This window comes from Hyperolius riggenbachi, chromosome 8 (genome assembly GCF_040937935.1).
Source record: "Hyperolius riggenbachi isolate aHypRig1 chromosome 8, aHypRig1.pri, whole genome shotgun sequence".
In the NCBI taxonomy this organism is placed as follows: Eukaryota; Metazoa; Chordata; class Amphibia; order Anura; family Hyperoliidae; genus Hyperolius; species Hyperolius riggenbachi.
In genome coordinates this window covers 42,176,087-42,195,284 of record NC_090653.1, presented here as the reverse complement: position 1 = coordinate 42,195,284, position 19,198 = coordinate 42,176,087, and the positions used below count along the sequence as shown (strand labels likewise).

The window sequence follows — 19,198 nt, the reverse complement described above, 5'->3', positions numbered from 1 at the left end:
TTGGAAGAGATCAGGCGTGTGTACGCGCCTTTACGCTCCACCCCAAACCACGCCCCGACACACCCCTAGTCAGGCTTGCCATTAAGATTTCAGAAGTAAAATATGTTGTTTTATAATTCAAACCACACTGGTCCTTTCTATTCTGGTTAATTTTACTTGATATTAACATTTGAAAATAAGAAATATTTCAATTTAAAGGATATCCACTAAACATTTTTTCAATAGAAAAATACATCTATGTAATGTACACAGATCTGTACATCAGGCAGAATGAGGAAGAAAGAGGGACAGTTGGGAGCTATGAGAGACAGGAGGGAAAATTCACTGTTTTTGGTTTAAAAAGTAAATTATGAATCTTTTTTGTTCCATAGAGATCACTGGGAAAAAAATTCAAAGTGAAGTTTTCAGGAAAAGGAAGAGGAACAGTCACAGTGAGTATGACATGTGATTGGTCCTGCTGTTTACAACCATATTTTATCAGTGTCGGGGAACATGGCTTGTCCTGTAGTGCACCTGAACATGGAACAAATGATCACTGGGTTAATCGCTGCAGTCTTAGAAATGAAAGTAAAGTATGTAATACCTTTGGTAGTGCTGCCTAGTTTGTTCTGCACATTAACTAGTTGTCAGAGCAGCGCCAGTATATGTACGCCCCTTGAGACTTCATGTAATGCTACGTACACACTTGCGATAACGATCGTTCGCTAGTAGCGATAATTGAAAGACGAATGATACGCCAACGATAGGAATGCAACGATGGGATGCAGCGATCATCATACACATTTTAACGATCGTTCTCGCAGAAAAGAACGATCAGAAGGAAATGTTGCGTACATATTTATATAAAACTAAAAAAAAAACACTAACATGGAGTTACAATAGATACAAATATATGATTGTTAACTTGAAAACAAAGTTTAATTGAAATGAGCAATGTAACAATCTTTACGGCCGCGCTACACAGGAAGTACTGAAGCTGGGCAGAATTCAATGCAGGGGCATTGGCCCTTGTAACGATCGTTCTCGGCCGATGTCTGTACACACTATAGTTTTTTAACGATTGTAGGTAGATACGATCCGTCAGGTTGGATATTTCCATCTTCCCGATGTCGTTCTTTTGTCGTTCGTGTTAATGATCGTTGGGTAAAATTCTTTCCCCGATTGTCGGCGGAACGATCGTTAATTAGCTGTTTCAAACGACCATAGTCGCCAGTGTGTACGCAGCATTAGTTTCAGGGGCGTAGATATATGTACCTCACCACCATCGCCCTCCGTGTGTTCTCTTCACCACTGGTTAGACCACGGATCGGTGAATAGGAACACCTGAAAAAGGAATGGTTTGTTATCGATTGCTAATAATCAAAGGCAGGGCAGGGCCGAGGCAGAGGGAAGAGAGGCTCCAGCCTCAGGGCGCAGTGTGGGAGGCGGAGCACAACTAATTTCCCTATTGTGTTTGAAGCAGAGAGAAATAAGAAAAGGGATAAATAGCAGTGACTGCAAGCCAGACAACTAGAGATTAAGGTGTTGGAGGGGTTGGGGGCCCTGGAGTGCCTCTTAGTCTAATAGCAATCAGTGTGTGACGGCTGGGGTGGGAGGGATGGAGGGGCGCACTTTGGTGTCTCAGCCTTGGGTGCTGGAGGACCTTGTCCCGCCTCTGATCAAAGGACATATAGAGGTAATCATTACCACCTACTTCACCAATAAAAAGCTAAGGTAGTGACCCCATGACGCCCCCCAAGTCTAGGGGCCTTGCTGCGGTTGCAACCTTGGCATCCTGTACTGCTATGCCACTAAGTTAGAGGGCCAAACAGAGAAACTGTTATTTTTGTGATCAGAACTACCTTCATGTATGCAAAAGATAGTCTGGAAAGTTTGCAAATTTGGACTTTGCACAAAGCCAAGTGCAAGCCACACCCCCTAGACCAGGGGCGGACCAACCATGAAGCCACCTGAGTTACGCGATTCAGGCAGCAAAATCTAGGGGGCGGCGTTTGGACAAACAGTTTGGGCCACCTGGCACCTGCCTCCTCTCCGCTCTCCCACCTGCCTTCCTAGCACTCACACTACCCTCCTCATCCACGCAGTCCCATCCTTATTCGACCAGTGGCACCTGCTGCAACCAATCAGGTGGGGGTGCTGACACCAAATCGTCCAATCACAGCCGCCTGCTGCTCTTTTTGCTAATTGGTGCCCATCATATCGCGGGTAGGACCACAGCACCGTCATTAGGCCAATCAAAGCACTCAATCAGTAGCAGTGACATCTAATAGGTCACTGCTACTGATCGAGTGCAGTGATTGGCTCAATGACGATGCCATGGTCGCGCCCACGAGACAATCGTCTAAATGTTTGTCTGCACTAGTTAGCAAAAGGAGCATCGGGCAGCGGTGATTGGCTGGTCTGGTGACAGCACCCTTGCCTGATTGGTTGTGTGCCAAAGCTTCCCCTCTGACTGGCCATGATGATCTCTCGCCAGTGATGGGGTTTATAGGGGGGGGTATGAAGGTTTTGGGGACAAAGTGCACACATTCTTCAGTGTAGACAACAGAATAAAAGAGTCTTCTGACTGTACTCATTAGCAGTGACTCAAGTACCTTCACATCCCAAACTGCTGTGTGACACTAATACTCCCTCTCATGCTGTCTAATTCCCTGTCCAGATCCTGAAGAGATACAACGTCATGCAGCCTCCTCCCTCATCCTGTTCAGAGCTTGAGCTGGGGATTAAAGTTCATGGTGAAGATGCCCCAGGTGAGTGACCACCCCCTCTTAAAGTGCACCTGTCACTAGCAGATTCTGTAAAACTGAATCGGTCCGTTAGTGGCTGACTGGGAGGTCTAATGTCACCACTGCTCGCTGCTGCATTGCATGCTGCCCTCCATCTTTCCAACACTTACCCTTCCATAGTTGGAAGAAGTGCAATGTGCAGCCTGTGCACCAGTTCAAAAAGTCCTCATCACCTCAGCGACCATCAGCTGCCTGGTCACTTCTCCCTCCCACTCAGTCTCAAGTCCACTAGGGACTGAGCACTATGATAGGCTATCAGTGAACAGGGAGGGACCTGACTGCAGCTTACAGAGCAATCACTCTTCCGAATCCTGATCATGCCTATTTGACTAAGGCCCTATTTACACTTAATGAGTTGCATTGCATTGCGTCGCTTCCCATTTGCCAAAATGGGACGCGATGTGACAACTCAATGCAACGCATTAAGAGTAAATAGTACCTTAAAGAAAACCTGTAATGAGAAAAACCTCCCCTGGGGGGTACTCACCTTGGGTGGGGAAAACCTCTGGATCCTATTGAGGCTTCCCCGTCCTCCTCCATCCCACGGCGGCGGCGATAAAGCTCCCTGAACAGCGGGGATGTAAATATTTACCTATTCGGTATCGGCTCTCCGGCTGCTAAAAAGATACAACAGCGCCACCCGCTGGAGCCAGGAAAGGTAAATAAATCAGCGATTGTCAGACTTGTTGAGGGAGGATTCCAGGCCACTTCGGGGGAGCCAGCTCTGGATTCTCTGCAGCTACAGGGGAGGGGGAAGCTTCATTGGGACCCTGAGGCTCCCCCCTCCGTGAGGTGAGTACCCCCCAGGGGAACTTTTTTTTGTTACAGGGTCTCTTTAAAGACACCCTAGGTGACATGTGACATGATGCGATAGGCATGTGTACGTACAGTGCCAAACACACAAATAACTATGCAGTGATTCTTTTTTCTTTCTCTGCCTGAAAGAGTTAAACATCAGGTATGCAAATGACAGGTCAGACTACAGCATAACCCCCCCCCCCCCCCCCCCCTGTGATAAGGAATTGCAGCCATAAACACTTTCCTGACAGTAAATGGCTTCTGAGAGCAGGAAAGAGATAAAGAGGGTCAATAGTTTAAAGATTTTAGCTCTGGCATACTTCAATGAATGTGTCATTGAGAAAATGTCATGAAACAGTTAAAACTTAAAAAGTAGATTTAAATATAAAATAAAACTGTGGAATTAAAAAAAAAAAAGTCATTTTTAGAAGAAGGAGGAAAGACACAATTGTTTATCTCCTTTGTTTATTTTCATCTTGGATGTCCTTTAAGGAGATTGTTTGATGGCCCTTTTACACTTACGGTAATGTGTTTTAATGCGTTGCATTGAGTTAGGTTGCGTCCCATTTTGGCATCTGCAAAAAAGCATGCTGCAACGTAACACAATGCATTAAAAGGCATTAAAGCAGAACTGTAAATACATTTTAAAGGGGAACTGAAGAGAGAGGTATATGGAGGCTGTCATGTTTATTTCCTTTTAATCAATACCAGTTGCCTGGCAGCCCTGCTGGTCTATTTCTCTGCAGTAGTATCTGATTAAAACCAGAAACAAGCATGCAGCTAGTCTTGTCAGATCAGACTAAGGGCCCGTTCACACTGCACGCGTTTCCAGCCGCGTTTTGGAAACGCGTGCAGGTGGCCAAAACGCACGACATCAGACATTGCATAGAGTGCAATGTCTGATGTTCACACTGCATGCGTTCCGGACCTGTGCGGTCCGGGAACGCATGCTGCACGCAGATTTTGCAAAAACGCGTGGCTGTCCCATTCACTTTTCAGTGATGGGATCAGCCACGCAACGCACACAAACGCGGATGGCCATGCGTTCGTACACGTTGCGTTACGCACGCATGGCCATCCGCATTTCTGATCTGAACGGGCCCTTATAAGTCTGAACCACTTAAACACCTGATCTGCTGCATGCTTGTTTAGGGGCTATGGCTAATAGTAATAGAGGCAGAGGATCAGCAGGGCTGCCAGGCAACTGGTGTTGTCTAAATGGAAATAAACATGACAGCCTCCATATACCTCTCTCTTCAGTTCCCCTTTAAGCACACTGTTTCACTTACCTGGGGCTTCTGCAAGTCTTGTCCCACGCCGGTCCTGCCCGAGCCGCCATTCTCCCGCCGCCAGCTCCGTTCCTAGACTTCAAAGTCGACGCCAGCGCAGCCCTGCCAAGTGTATCTTTTCTTTGCGTTCCCCTCTGCAATGGCAGGGGACGCGAAGAAAGGATACGCGTGGCCAGAGCCGCGCAGGCGCAGTGGCCCGGCGGCGAAACCGAAAGTAGCTGGCGGCGGGAGAACGGCGGCTCGGGCAGGACCGGCGCGGGACAGGACGGCTGCTGGGGGCTTGGGGAAGCCCCAGATAAGTGAAACAGTGTGCTTAAAATGTATTTACAGTTCCGCTTTAAACTTAAAAGGGCAGTCAGATTAACTGGCTAACTGACAGTACGCAGACAGCAGTAGTTTGTTTTTATCGGTGCTTGTGTCACTGTCACTTGTGTTACTATGTTAAGGTGGCCATACATCTAACGATGGTGGGCAGATTCGACCAGGAGACAAATATCTCATCAAATCTGATGAGAGATCTGTCAGCTGCCCATACACCGCAGGTCGATTCCCGATCAATTTCAGCATTAAATCTCTCAGGAATCGCCACATCTGCCTCGCCGCTGTATAAATGTGCATGTGTGCGATTACACATCACCTGTCCAGTGTCGCCGCGCCCGTCCGTCTTCCAAATCTGCCGCTCTTCCATTAGCCGTATACATGCTGCTGACGCGTGACGTCACACGCGTTGGCGTGTTTTGCTCCAGTGCGTGTATGTTGCTCATGGAATTCGGAAGACGGACGGGCACCGCGACACAGGACGGGTAAAGTATAAACGCACACATGCGCACATGTACATTTATACACTAGGGAACCAGAGCCGGGGGCTTTGTCGTGTTCGGCGCTCGTCCCGATATCGCTCGCCGTTACCGCCGCGCACCCGATAGTGGCTGTGAAACGGCAGGAAGTTGTATAGATCGGGGGGGGGGGGGGGGGGTGGCTGTGAAACTACAGGAAGTCAATGTTGTATCTGATCGTGCTGCCTGTAAGTTTGCGCTGCCCCGCATGCGCAGTGGGAGCCTGTGCTGCCACATTTCCTGTTCATTTGTGCTGCCTAGCTAATCACTGCAAATATCTCCGCTTCCAAACATCCTACACTCCCCAAATTTTCAGGGTAGAGAGGGGACCCCCAAACTACATCTGTGCCAGCTTGCAGCCCCCAAGTCTTGCTGGTTCCCGAGATAATTCTCTGTAATCTATCTCTGCAAACAAGCGGGGTTTGGGGGCTGTCATTTGGCACAGGGGTAGTTCGGGGGGTCCCCTTTCTACCCTGAAAATTTGGGGAGTGTAGGATGTTTGGAAGCGGAGATATTTGGGAGGATTGTATTTAACGTCCCACTGGGCATGTGTGATACTCAGTGAGGAAGGCAGCTTCCGGGCAGTGGGATCAGACATAAAAAATCAATTAACCCTTCGCACACTCACATGCAAATGTTCAAACAAATGCATTCACAGATTTACTTATCCAGGCACAACTGTTATCCCTACAGCTAAATTAAAAGCCAGGGTTTTAGTTCACAGAAGAATGCATTCTTATGCTTAGTCACCTATACTGCGCAGAAGTACCCAGGTAAACATAGGTGTCCTAACTCTGGCCCTGTAACATGCATAGTGCAGACATGCAAACACATTCATTGCATCAAACCTATCAATGGATTAGGAGCACACATCCTAACTTCCTCTCCTGGGAAAGACAGTGCATCTTACCAATCGCACAAGGGAGCTAACATTATGTGTCCATGTGCACCATGCGCATACACCAGCATAAGCTGTCTGCATGCTGACAAACATACAGGGGAAGGGGGAGTGCACCGAATTGGACCCTAGCCACAGGGGTCAATGATAAGAATAAACATACATATATCCAGGCACATCGCCTCTAGTTAGGACATTAAATAAATTATTAGGGAAAGGGAGGTGCTGAAGGGGGTGTGGCTAGAAACAGCAAAAATCAATTAACCGGATCAGACATAACACCGGATAGTGGCTGTGAAGCTGCAGGAAGTTGTATAGACTAAAACAGACAAATATAGGTCACAAGGCCTCCATTAGTATACTAATACTTGCTTTATTGAAAAATACAAAATACATCTAAAACAAAATCCCCACCGTCTATGAAAGATGATAGATCTTCCATGATATTAAAAACAAGTGACAACAGCAGAATATTTTGCTATAACCAAGGCCGGGCCGGGCCAAGGCAGAGGAGAGAGAGGCTCCAGCCTCAGGGCCAGTGTAGGACGGGGCGCACAACTCACTCAGCTATCATTCCCCTGTTGTGTTTGAAGCAGAGAGAAATAAGAACAGGGGATACATGGCAGTGACTGCAAGCCAGATATCTAGAGATTAAGGTGTTGGGGGCCCTGGGGTACCTCTTAGTCTAATAGCAATCAGTGTGTGACGGCTGGGGTGGGAGGAATGGAGGGGCGCACTCTGGTGTCTCAGCCTTGGGTGCTGGAGGACCTTGTCCCAGCTCCTATAACGCTGACTGCAACCATTTGGTTAAAGGTACCATGTGGCAGATTATAAATGAATTCTCTCTGGCCTGAGAATAAGCTCAGCACAAAACACATGCGTCCGCGCAACCATCCCTTACACACCTGTGCCAATGTCCAAAAAAAATGATATTAATAACAAATGGGGGCCCCCTTTATATTAGGTCCTGTGCTGGTAAAGTTTGAAAATATGCAATACCCATGAGTTCAATCAGTTGGCAAAGCTCACTATAGTAGCTCAATATCACAGTCCAGCTATCATGAATCAGGGAATATATATATATGGATGGATCTCACCCCGTTTGAATAGAGCCTTCTAGTACACAGTTGTTCCGCAGGCACTGCGACCACATAGAGTCTGTCTCTCCTGATATGAGCATTGGGCTCCATCCCTGGATGCACTCGCTCACCCCGCAGGATGTTACAGCCCTCTCACGGAGAATGCCACTGAACGCTGCTGAGGCCTCACGCAGCCGCAGAATATCTGCCCACCTACGTGTTTCACATCCCCATTGGATGCTTCATCAGGGTGTGTTGTATAGACCGGGATGGTGGCTGTGACTCCCGCCTGGCTTTCACTTACCTCCCAGCATCTGTGTTTGGGCAGGAATAGGCGACAATGACTACAACTATGACTATGAAGATGATGAGGCTCAGGCTGATGAACCCCTGCAGAACATCCATTGGCATGACCTGCGCAGCAGAGCAAGGAGAGAAGTCTCTAAACCCAAAGACAAGCAAGTGAAGGTGGACTATGATGTCACATTCAGGTAAGGACAGCATCACTGCAGCCACCTGTCTGTACTGTTTTTAACACATTCTTGTCGTAATGAAAGGACACATCCAATTTCAATTGGTGGGAAAGAATTTAAAGTTTCTGCTTTCGCTGATGATCTTTTGTTTTTTTATTAGGACCCCGATCACAACCATTCCCAATTTGATAACTAGATTTTAAAAGTTTGGCAGAATTTCAAACTTTAAAATTAATTTTTCTAAATCTGAGGCCCACAAGACGAACCTAGCTTAACTGTAAGATGAACTTCCCAATCAAATGGGCGTCCAAAGCAATAAAATATCTGGGAGTTTTTCTTCCCAAAGATTTAACCAAGCTTTTTGCTCTTAATTTTGCTCCACTGGCTGCTACCTTGAATCGAGATTTAGAAAGCTGGGGAGATAAGCCACATCTATCCTGGGTAGCCATAATTCTTCGGTTAAAATTAATCTTTTGCCCCGTTTTATTTATGTTTGCCAAACTCTTCCAATCTACTTACCCAAACAATTTGTGGCAAAGATTCAAACAAAAGTTAGTGAATTAATTTGGGGGGAAAAGAAACTACGACATACGCTATCCATATCGACCTTACCTAAAATACTGGGGGGTGTAGGGTTACCGGACTTCAACAAGTATTATTAAGCTTCAGTCCTGAGTCGTTTGTCTGATTGGCGTGATGTCTTCTTCCAAACATTGGGTTTTCGTGGCGCAAGCCCTTATTCCATACCCCCTTGCTGCCACTCCTCGGATTATAGATGCTGACCTTAGAAAATGTGACACCTCCAATCCTTTGATCTGCTCCACTACTACTGTGATGCGCTCCCTCATGAGACAGGGTAGGGGCTCGTCCCTTATGCAGTGTTCCCCAACCCTGGCCTCAAGGCCCGCAACAGTGCATGTTTTGTGGAAATCCACAGAGGTAGTTAATCAGCTCTGCTGAGACACTAATTACTTCACCTGTGCAGGTTTGTGGTTTTCTGCAAAACATGTACTGTTGGTGGGCCTTGAGGACAGGGTTGGGGAACTAGGCCTTATAGGACCCATGACCCCTGTGAACCATAAACCTGCCTTTCCTCCTGGGTGTTATCCCTTGTTCCCAATTGTCTGGGCCTCTTCTTTAGTTCCTAGGTTTAGAGACTTCCTGTCCGGAAATTCATTGAAGTCTCTAGAAGTCTCTTCACCAGCTTGTCCAATCTCAAAAATTGGATGGGAATTAAATCTAGTGTCAAACACATTTTTCAGTAGAAAAGTAAATATATTTACCCAGATGTGTACATCAGTCCTGAAAGAGGGACAAATGAGGAAGAAAGAGGGACGAGGGACGGGGAACTGGGTTCCCAAAGAGGGACTGTCCCTCCAAAAGAGGGACAGTTGAGAGCTATGAGACCACAATAAGTGTGAAAGTCTCCATAGACGGCCCCTTGCGGTAAAATAGGGTAACCCAGGTATTTCCTGCAAGTCTAAAAGGGCCCTCAAAGTACCCTATTCGCCTTTTACCCCTCTCTTTCAGGAGGAAAGATGGCGCACAAAATTCTGGTATGGCTATTGTTGACATCACCCTGCTAAGCGGCTTTGAACCCAGCATACAAGACCTGAACAAGGTGAGAAAAATCACTCCTGAACAGTGTTGCTTAAAAATGCTATTTTGGATTTTGATAACATATTTGCAAAAATACATTTTTCCAATATGTAAAACAAAAAAAACAAAAAAAAAATGACACCCTTTAATGTGAAAAAACAAAATCGCAAAAACTTGAAAATGAATGCACTCTGGGAGGGCTTACAGGAGGTGGGTAGATAACTAGGCTGGAGGCTTGCAGTTAAAGAGACACTGAAGCGAAAAAAAAAATTATGATATTATGATTTGTATGTGTAGTACAGCTAAGAAATAAAACATTAAGATCAGATACATCAGTCTAATTGTTTCCAGTACAGGAAGAGTTGAGAAACTCCAGTTGTTATCTCTATGCAAACAAGCCATTAAGCTCTCCGACTAAGTTAAGGTAGCCATACACTGGTCCATTTGCCATCAGATTTGACTAACAGATAGATCCCTCTCTGATCGAATCTGATCAGAGAGGGATCCTATGGCTGCCTTTACTGCAAACAGATTGTGAACCGATTTCAGCCTGAAACCGTTCACAATCTGTGGTGGTGGTGGCGCTGCCGCCGCTCCTCCCCCTGCCCGCATGCCCGCATACATTACCTGTTCCGGCCGGCGCGACTCCTGTCCCCAGGTCTTCGCTGTCTTCTCCGCTCTGGTCTGCTCTCCGGGTCCGGCATGCTTCACTTCTTCCTGCCCGTCAGGAAGTTTAAACAGTAGAGCGCCCTCTACTGTTTAAACTTCCTGCCAGGCTAGAAGAAGTGAAGCATGCCGGACCCGGAGACCAGACCAGCGCGGAGATGGAGCAGCGGTGACCGGGGTGAGTCACGCCGGCGGAGCAGGTAATGTATTGCCACTCTATTGCGTCGGTCGTCGGGCACTCGAACACCGCTAGCGACGCGCTCCCTACCCACGGACGATCGACGGTTATTTCCCGCACGGAGCGATCGACGGGATCGATCTATTTCGGGACGAAATAGATCGAAATTTAGCGTGTAGCGTGAATGATGTGACAGCAGATTCGATCCCAGTGATCGAATCTGCTGTCGATCGGGGGGGAATCGGCCTAGTGTATGGCCAGCTTTAGTCGTGGAGAGGGCTGTTATCTGACTTTTATTATCTCAACTGTTATTGAACTGTTTACTTTTTCTCTGCCAGAGGAGAGGTCATTAGTTCACAGACTGCTCTGAAAGAATAATTTTGAATGCAGAGTGTTGTGTAATCTGCACATATTAGAGAATGATGCAATATTAGAAAAACACTATATACCTGAAAGTAAAAGTATGAGAATATTTTCTTTGTTGCTAATCTTCTAGTAATTATTCATAGTACACAACCAATTCATTATATCATATTTTTTTTTTCGCTTCAGTGTCTCTTTAAAGGAACGCCATTGCATAAAATTGAAAATACCGGTGCATATTAATAAAAAGTGTATATATTAAAATAAATACTGTATATATTTACTACCAGAGTAAAGTATACAATAAATGTCTTTTTCCTATGTGTCTCACTCACGGTGGGTACATGCTGTTGCGTCTTTCCTTGTTACATTACTGCCTTTAGTAAATCACTGCTTCAGTCTGTGTGCATGCCTGGTGATATCTGCTCCTGGTTATCATGTCTGTCAGTCACATGTGTGTTCTCTTCTATTCTGGCAGCTGAAGGACGGCCCAGAAAACTACATCAGCCACTATGAGGTCCAGGGAGGAAAAGTCATCCTGTACTTCGACAAGGTTTGTAAGAGGAAACGGCACTAGGATTAAAGTACAACTGAAGCCAAGTAACGAGAGCAGCACCGCATACATCAGTCATAGTGGTTTCCACCTTTTATAATAATAAGATTTATTTATTTAAGTATTTGTATAGCGCTGGCATCTTACGAAGCACTGTACAGAGTATATTGTCTTGTCACTAACTGTCCCTAGGAGGAGCTCACAATCCAATCCCTTTTGTATGCAAATAAACCAATTACATCCTGCTGAGGTAAAGGGGCCCATACACCTATACCACTTCCCGCCGATATACAGCAGATTCGATCACTGTGATCGAATCTGCTGTGAAACCGTTGCGCAAACGCCGACTAAACGATTGATTTCCGTCCGAAATTGATCATTCCCGTCGATCTGTCCGCTCGGAAGATTTCGCTCAATCGCCGGCGGGTCGGGAGTGCGTCAATAGCGGCGTTCGAATGTCCGACGACCGACGCTAGCGGCACTACATTACCTGATACGGCTGGCGTGTATTCCCTCTGTCCCTGCTGCTCCTTCTCCGCTGGGTTCCAGTGAAGCCTCACTTCTTCTTGTCCCGACAGGAAGTTTAAACAGTAGAGCGCCCTCTACTGTTTAAACTTCCCCGGACAGGAAGTGAAGTGAAGCTGGAGCTGAGCGCAGAGAAGAAGACAGCACTCAGCTTTATATTTAAAGTGAACCTCCAGACTAAAAATCTACTCAGCAGCACTAAAAAAGGCTTGGGGTTTATTTAACAGTTTCACAGCATCAGAACTGTTTTTCTTCCCCAAGCCTCATTTTTAGCTGCACAAAATAAATCTGCCTGGGCATTTTTCCCCTGATGCTGTGCAAAGCATGATGGGATTTCTGATGTTGTTGTTCTCGTTGCCTAGCAACTGGAAGGGGTGATCAGGACACAGGACAGTTGGAACTGTGTCTCATGCTCCCTGTCACCTCCTTTCAACCAAAAAGATGGCTGCCCCCATGAAATCACAAACATTTGCCTGTTCTTTTAAAACAGGGTGGGTAAGAGATTATATCTATTTTAATTAACATGGCTAAGGTAACTTAATGACAGTATGTTTGTTTAGGCAAAAGTTCCCCTTTAAGGATCGTGTAGCCATGTTCTTCCTAAAAGGATCCTCTGTATGTAGCCATGTTCTGCCTTCCCCTTAGGTCACCGATAAAGAACAGATGGTGTCATTTGAAGCGTATCAAACGGTGAAGGTCTCCCCCCTGCAGCCGGCCTCCGCACTACTGTATGACTTTTATGAGCCAGGTAAATCTCTCTGTCCCTCTTTTTTCCACATTTTTCCCTCTTTCAGGACTTCAGGTAGCTCTGACATACATGGCAGGGGACTGGGATGGGAGGCGGCTACAGATCTTCTATAGTCTGGATAACAGCAGATCAGGAGAATCAGCTGCATCCTTGTTACCCCTTTCAACACTAAAGCCCCCTCTACACCATGCAATTCCGCGTGCGATCGATCGAATTCGATTGGATCGATTAAATCCGACATGTCCAATCGGGATTTGATCAGGATTCGATCGGTAGTGTGGTCAATTTTGCATTGATAACTATGCAAAATCAGCCACACTACCAATCAAATCGCGTTCAAATCCAGATCGGACATGTCGGATTTAATCGATCCAATCTAATTCGATCCAATCAAATTCGATCGATCGCACGGGGAATTGCATGGTGTAGAGGGGGCTTTAGGCTAGATACACACGAGATAAAAGTGTTTGGAAAATGACAAATCACACCAGTTTTTCCACCTTCATGTAGTATAAGAGCCATACCTACACAGTCTGTTCTATTAGGCTGAATACACACATCAGATAAAAATCTTTGCAAACTGAGGAATTTATCTGTCACATAGGTTTGTCACAGAGATTTAAAAGACTGATCTTTCTAAAGATGCTGTATACATGCAAAATGCTTTCATAGTCTACAGTATAATATCTGGAGATCTCATACACACCTTGTTTAAAGCGGTATCGTCACCATAAAAATCAAATTTCAACAGCAACTGGTCTGAGTGTATTAAGTGATAAAGATGCTAATCCTGCATTCAAAACCTTCAAAATGTTTTCTGCTGTTATGATTTGGAGTTATCACATACCTTAGGAGAACTGGCCCTTTAGTAGTTGGTGCCAAAGAATTGCATGCTGGGGATTCTTTTTACCTATAATATATTCCTCCTCTTCCCTTTATTTCCCTGCCTACTGCTTATCTGAAACCTAATCCCCTAATCACTTGTGTTTACAAGCAAGGCTGAGGTGACTCAGCGATTGGAGGAGACAAGAAAAAAAGTAAAGGGCAGTAATGACATCACGAGTTAGCCTTAAAGAGAGTCTGAAGCGAGAATAAATCTCGCTTCAGACCTCATAAATAGCAGGGGCACGTGTGCCCCTGCTAAAACGCCGCTATAGCGCGGCTTAACGGGGGTCCCTGTCCCCCCAAATCCCCTCCGTAATTTGGCGGAGCGCTTCCTGGTTGGGGCAGGGCTAACCGCCGCAGCCCTGCCCCACGCGCGTCTGTCAGCGCGTATCTCCGCCTCTCCCCCGCCCCTCTCAGTCTTCCTTCACTGAGAGGGGCGGGGGAGAGGCGGCGATGCGCCGCTGACAGACGCGACTGGAGGCAGGGCTGCAGCCGTTAGCCCTGCCTCCAGGAAGGGAAATTCTGCGACCTTTCTACGACACACTTTTGCGGGGGGTGGGTTGGGGGTGAAGGGACCCCCGTTTAGCCGCGGGATAGCGGCGTTTTAGCAGGGGCACACGTGCCCCTGCTATTTATGAGCTCTGAAGCGAGATTTATTCTCGCTTCAGAGTCTCTTTAACTGTGGGCAAAAGACATGGCCCCCACCACTAACAGAATTCTCGTCATTTACTATATAACATTCACTGAAATCAAAACAGGGAAAGTACAATACATGTGTTATGTAAGTAGATCAAGTATTTATCTACTTATATATGTGTTTTTTTTCACTGGAATGGTATGGCTGATCCTACTGCTTTAACGGGCAGTCATATGCAGCTCAGATCCAAAAGGATGGATCTGAGAGATAAATAACTTTGGTCTGGCTCTCTTGAGGGGTTTTGTGATTTTTTTTTACAAAGATTATTGCAGATTTGACCATTGCTCCATCACTTTTCAAAGATTTATCTCGTGTGTAACCAGCTTTAGTATTCAAAATCTGTTGGCCCTCATATTAAGCCTCATCTACACAGTACAATTTAACATCAGACGGATCCTATTAGACAGATTAGACGGATCCTATTAGACGGATCCTATTAGATGGATTAGACGGATCCTATTAGATGGATCTAATAAGAAATTTCAGTTTCAGATCAATTTTGCGATAGATTTTGCTTTGATAAGTACCCAAAATCTATTGCAATCCGATTGGATTGGTTGGAAATTATCTAATAGATCCGATCTAATGGAAAACTGTACCGTGTAGATGATGCTTAACATGGAGGTTGTAAAATTGGTCTTTGATCTTTCATTTTCCAAAGACTTTTATCTCATGTGTGTACTTGGCCTTTGATTAGCTCGTGACTGATTGACAGCAAACAACACAATCTCTTATCACAGTCTTAAAGTGTTAAAGTGTACCAGAGATGAGGAAAACAAAAAGTTTTATATATACCTAGGGCTTCCTCTAACCCCATCCGCACGAAGCGCTCCCACACCGCCGTCTTCCACTGCCTGCAGCTCTGGTACTGGGTCCCCGTAACGTCCTCCAGTTGCGGCCAGTCTGCGCAAGAGAAGTGTGCCCTCTACGTATCTCTCCAGCAGCTGCCGAAGAGATACAGTGAGAGCGTACTTCCTCTTGCGCAGACTGGCCGCGACTGGAGGAAGTTACGGGACCCGGTACCGGAGCTGCAGGCAGTGGAAGACGGCGGTGTGGGAGCGCTTCGTGCAAATGGGGCTGGAGAAAGCCCCAGGTATGTATAAAACTTTTTCTTTTCCTTGTCTCGGATTTCCTCTAAGCTATAATAAGCTTTGCCATTCATAAAATGCACATCCATCATGTCTGCACCTCTGCATGCTTTCCCATAATCCCCTGCTTCTGGAAACATAGAGCTGAAACTGTTGTACCACTAACCATTATCAACATAACTAAACAAAAGCCAATAAACCGCCACAAAGCGGAGGTTAGTGTGCTGCAGATAGGTTGTTTATTTGGTGTGTACACACATTGTGTATTTGAATTTGAGGGTGTGAGTAGCGTTATCTCTGTGGTCAGGGATGTAGAGGGTGTAATGTCCTCTGGACAGGGAAGGGCTGGATATACAATACATTGTGTAATTATATGGATGGACACTAGTAACTTACCTTATATACTCCAGTATAAGCCTAATTTTTTCAGCACAAAAAAAATGTGCTGAAAAGTTACCCCCTCGGCTAATTTGCGAGTGAGTGGAGCAGAGCGGATGGTGGAGCAGGTTTTGTTACTGGCAGATGCAGTGTCGGACTGGAAGGCGGGAAAGCTGAGGAAATCCACTTGCTGGCCAAGCAGCAGTAATCAGATGTTGCTGCTCACTGTGAAGACTTGCTGCAGGTTTCTATTGGGAGTGATAACACAGGGTTACTGCTGCTTGGCCAGCCAGTGGATTTCCTCAGTTTTTCCGCCTCCCAATCCGACACTGGGCAGAGGAGTGTAAGGATTGTGGCACTAGTAATCCTACTCTTGCCAGCTGGCTCTCTGCTGTGTCTGTGCTCCCCATCCCCTTCTACATGGTGTGCATAGTGCGCTGCTCAAGACTACCTGTGTACCCTGGCTTGTGGAGCGGAGCGTGCAAGCCACGTGTCAGGGGTGCAATGATCGGGGATTCTTCCTGTGTGGCAATCGCTGTCTCATATATCTATGACGCCATCTAGTGTCGTCTTGAGGCACAGCTGTATCATCCTTGGGGCACATCTGGCTATAGGGAGGGGTGCTGACAAACTGGGGGAACATCTGGCTACTGTGGAGGGGCTATATTGAGGACGAGGCTTATATGCGAGTCAATCACTTTTTCCTGGTTTCTAAGTGAAAAGTGGGTACTTCGGCTTATCCACAGGTCGGCTTATACTGTATGTAAGTATATACAGTAATTATGAGCTTGTTTTCTCCCTGTTTGCTGCATGATCTACCTGACGTAAGCATGTCTACACTAACCTTTTTTTTATTATTTTGGCCCCCTTTCTCCCATCCTCTAACAATAAGTGTGCATACACACATCCAATTTTAATTGGCCAATTTTACCACTTCCCTGTAGTATGAAAACTTACTTACACAATCTGTTCATAGTAGTCAAAATCTATCAGCCCTTAACCTCCTTGCCGGTCCAATTCCCACCGGCAAAGAGGCAGCGCAGCACTTTAAAAAAAAAATTTTTTTTTTCAAATCATGTAGCGAGCCCAGGGCTCGCTACATGATAGCTGCTGAGCGGCGGCATCCCCCTACCCACTCCGATCGCCTCCGGCGATCAGAGTAAGCAGGAAATCCCGTTCAGAACGGGATCTCCTGCAGGGCTTCCCCGGTCGCCATGGCGACGGGGCGGGATGACGTCAGAGGGAATCCCGATCCACCCCTCAGCGCTGCCTGGCACTGATTGGCCAGGCTGCGCAGGAGTCTGGGGGCGGCGTGGCGCGGCGGGTAGCGGCGAATCGGCGGGTAGCGGCGGCGATCGCGTACCACACGCAGCTAGCAAAGTGCTAGCTGCGTGTAGGGAAAAAAAATTATGCAAATCGGCCCAGCGGGACCTGAGAAATCCTCCTGCGCAGGTTACCCTGAGCTGAGCTCGGGATAACCGGCAAGGAGGTTAAACTATGCGGGGGTGGTAAATTTGGCCAATCAAAATTGTGTGTGTGCATGTACCCTTAGCTACTTTCCTACTTTATAATTGTTTACAATCTTCATCCTGATAATATGTTAACATTTTGTATACCTCTTTTCTCCTGTCGGACCCAAAGTGCTTGAGAGCTGCAACCACTAAGAGCACGCTCAATCGGCCACTCTGCAGTGTTAAAGGAAACCAGAGATCAAAAATAAAAGATTTATACATACCTGGGGCTTCCACCAGCCCCATGTGCACGGATCGCTCCCACGCTGCCATCCTCCGCTGCCCACAGCTCCTGTACCGGGTCCCGTCACTTCCTCCAGTCGTGGCCAGTCTGCACAAGTGAAGTGTGCTCTCTACATAACTCTCCAGTGGGTGCCGGAGAGATACGTAGAGGGCGCAATTCTCTTGCTCAGACTGGCTGCGACTGGAGGAAGTTATGGGACCCCGTACCGGAGCTGTGGGCAGCGGAGGACGGCAGCGTGGGAGCGATCTGTGCACATGGGGCTGGTGGAAGCCCCAGGTATGTATAAATCTTTTATTATTTTTGATCTCTGGTACACTTTAAGGAGTCTTGCCCAAGGACTCCTTACTGAATAAGTGATGGCTTCGAACCCAGGTTTCCTATATCAGAGGTGGTGCCCTTAACCAGTACACTATCCCGCTCATCTCTGATGCAATGGAGATAGGAAGTATAAAAATGTAACCATTTTTGTCTTCTTACAGATAAACAGTGCAGGAAGTTTTACAACGCCCCCTCCAGGACCAACTTCATCAGCACTCTGTGCTCACCCAGCGAAGGTGTCTGCCAGTGTGCAGGAGGTAAGAGAGTGAGGGCTGGGTTACTAATGTTTCCTAAGCTGGGATCCATCTAACCTGGACTGGATATTTTAAAATGAACCCAATGTGAGCGGGATTTATTATGGTACGGTGATTTGCTGATCCCATTGCCTCTAAAGGGGCACATACATCTAGCAATGAATTGGCCGGGTTTTTTTTTGTGTTTTTTTTTTTTGAACAGGGAGAAATTGGCAGCACTCCTAATCAGGCTGCATCTGAAATGACTACCAACAGAGGCGTGCAGAGCCCCCTAACGTGGTGGAAGAGTGTAGTACAGAGTACTCTGTACGCAAACTGTTTTTGGAAGCTAACATCCTCCATTTTGTTGAATTTGTTTTGAATGTAAGTTGTGTAACCTGCCCTATAATTAGGCTCTGCACACCTATGCTGCCAATCATTTAGATGCAGCCTACCTTGTGAAGCGCTGCCACTTCCTCCTGCTGTATAGAATGGGCAGATCAACCAAGAGACAGATCTCTCTCTGACTGAATCTGATTGGAGAGAGAGATCTGTTAGCTGCCCATACACCGCAGGCCAATTTCCAATCAATTTCAGCATAAACTCTCTTGAGAATCAGTCTTGTGATGCCGCATGCACCACTGGACCCCATTGTGTGACGTCACACATGTGTCAGTGCTATACGTGGCAACCACGTGGGGCCGAATGGGGAAGAAGTAGCTGGACAGGCACAGGCACAGGCACCGGGGGGGGGGGGGGGGGGGGGATTTACATGAACATTTGGGGGAACAGCACCCAGGGGTTCCGGGGCATTTTGACACTTTGTCTTGATATTGTACACCGTTACCAATGCACACCCGATCAACCACGTCAGCCCGAGATTTTCCAGCTTGCTTGATAAAATTGTCGATCGGACATGCTTGTTGCAACACTGATAAAATTATTGAATTGGATGGTCAATCGGTCGCAAAATTGCTCGATCGATGGCCAACTTAATACTTTTAGCTATAGACCCTGAACAAGCATGCAAATGAGAGGTTTCTAGCCGACATC

The 19,198-nt window shown here is 46.6% G+C and overlaps 2 protein-coding genes across 2 annotated transcripts in view; one reads left to right on the top strand and one right to left on the bottom strand.

Moving 5' to 3' along the window:
- The window catches only part of EGFL8 (EGF like domain multiple 8), a 309,298-nt gene that overhangs the window by 220,667 nt on the left and 69,433 nt on the right, over positions 1-19,198 (bottom strand). The window lies entirely within an intron of this gene.
- LOC137528756 (complement C4-B-like) overlaps positions 1-19,198 on the top strand; it is a 158,322-nt gene that overhangs the window by 129,164 nt on the left and 9,960 nt on the right. The window contains exons 32-38 of the mRNA XM_068250296.1: positions 372-431; positions 2,660-2,750; positions 8,015-8,177; positions 9,690-9,780; positions 11,444-11,518; positions 12,689-12,791; positions 18,074-18,169. Of these exons, the coding sequence (XP_068106397.1) occupies positions 372-431; positions 2,660-2,750; positions 8,015-8,177; positions 9,690-9,780; positions 11,444-11,518; positions 12,689-12,791; positions 18,074-18,169 (679 nt within the window). The remainder of the gene's footprint in view (positions 1-371; positions 432-2,659; positions 2,751-8,014; positions 8,178-9,689; positions 9,781-11,443; positions 11,519-12,688; positions 12,792-18,073; positions 18,170-19,198) is intronic.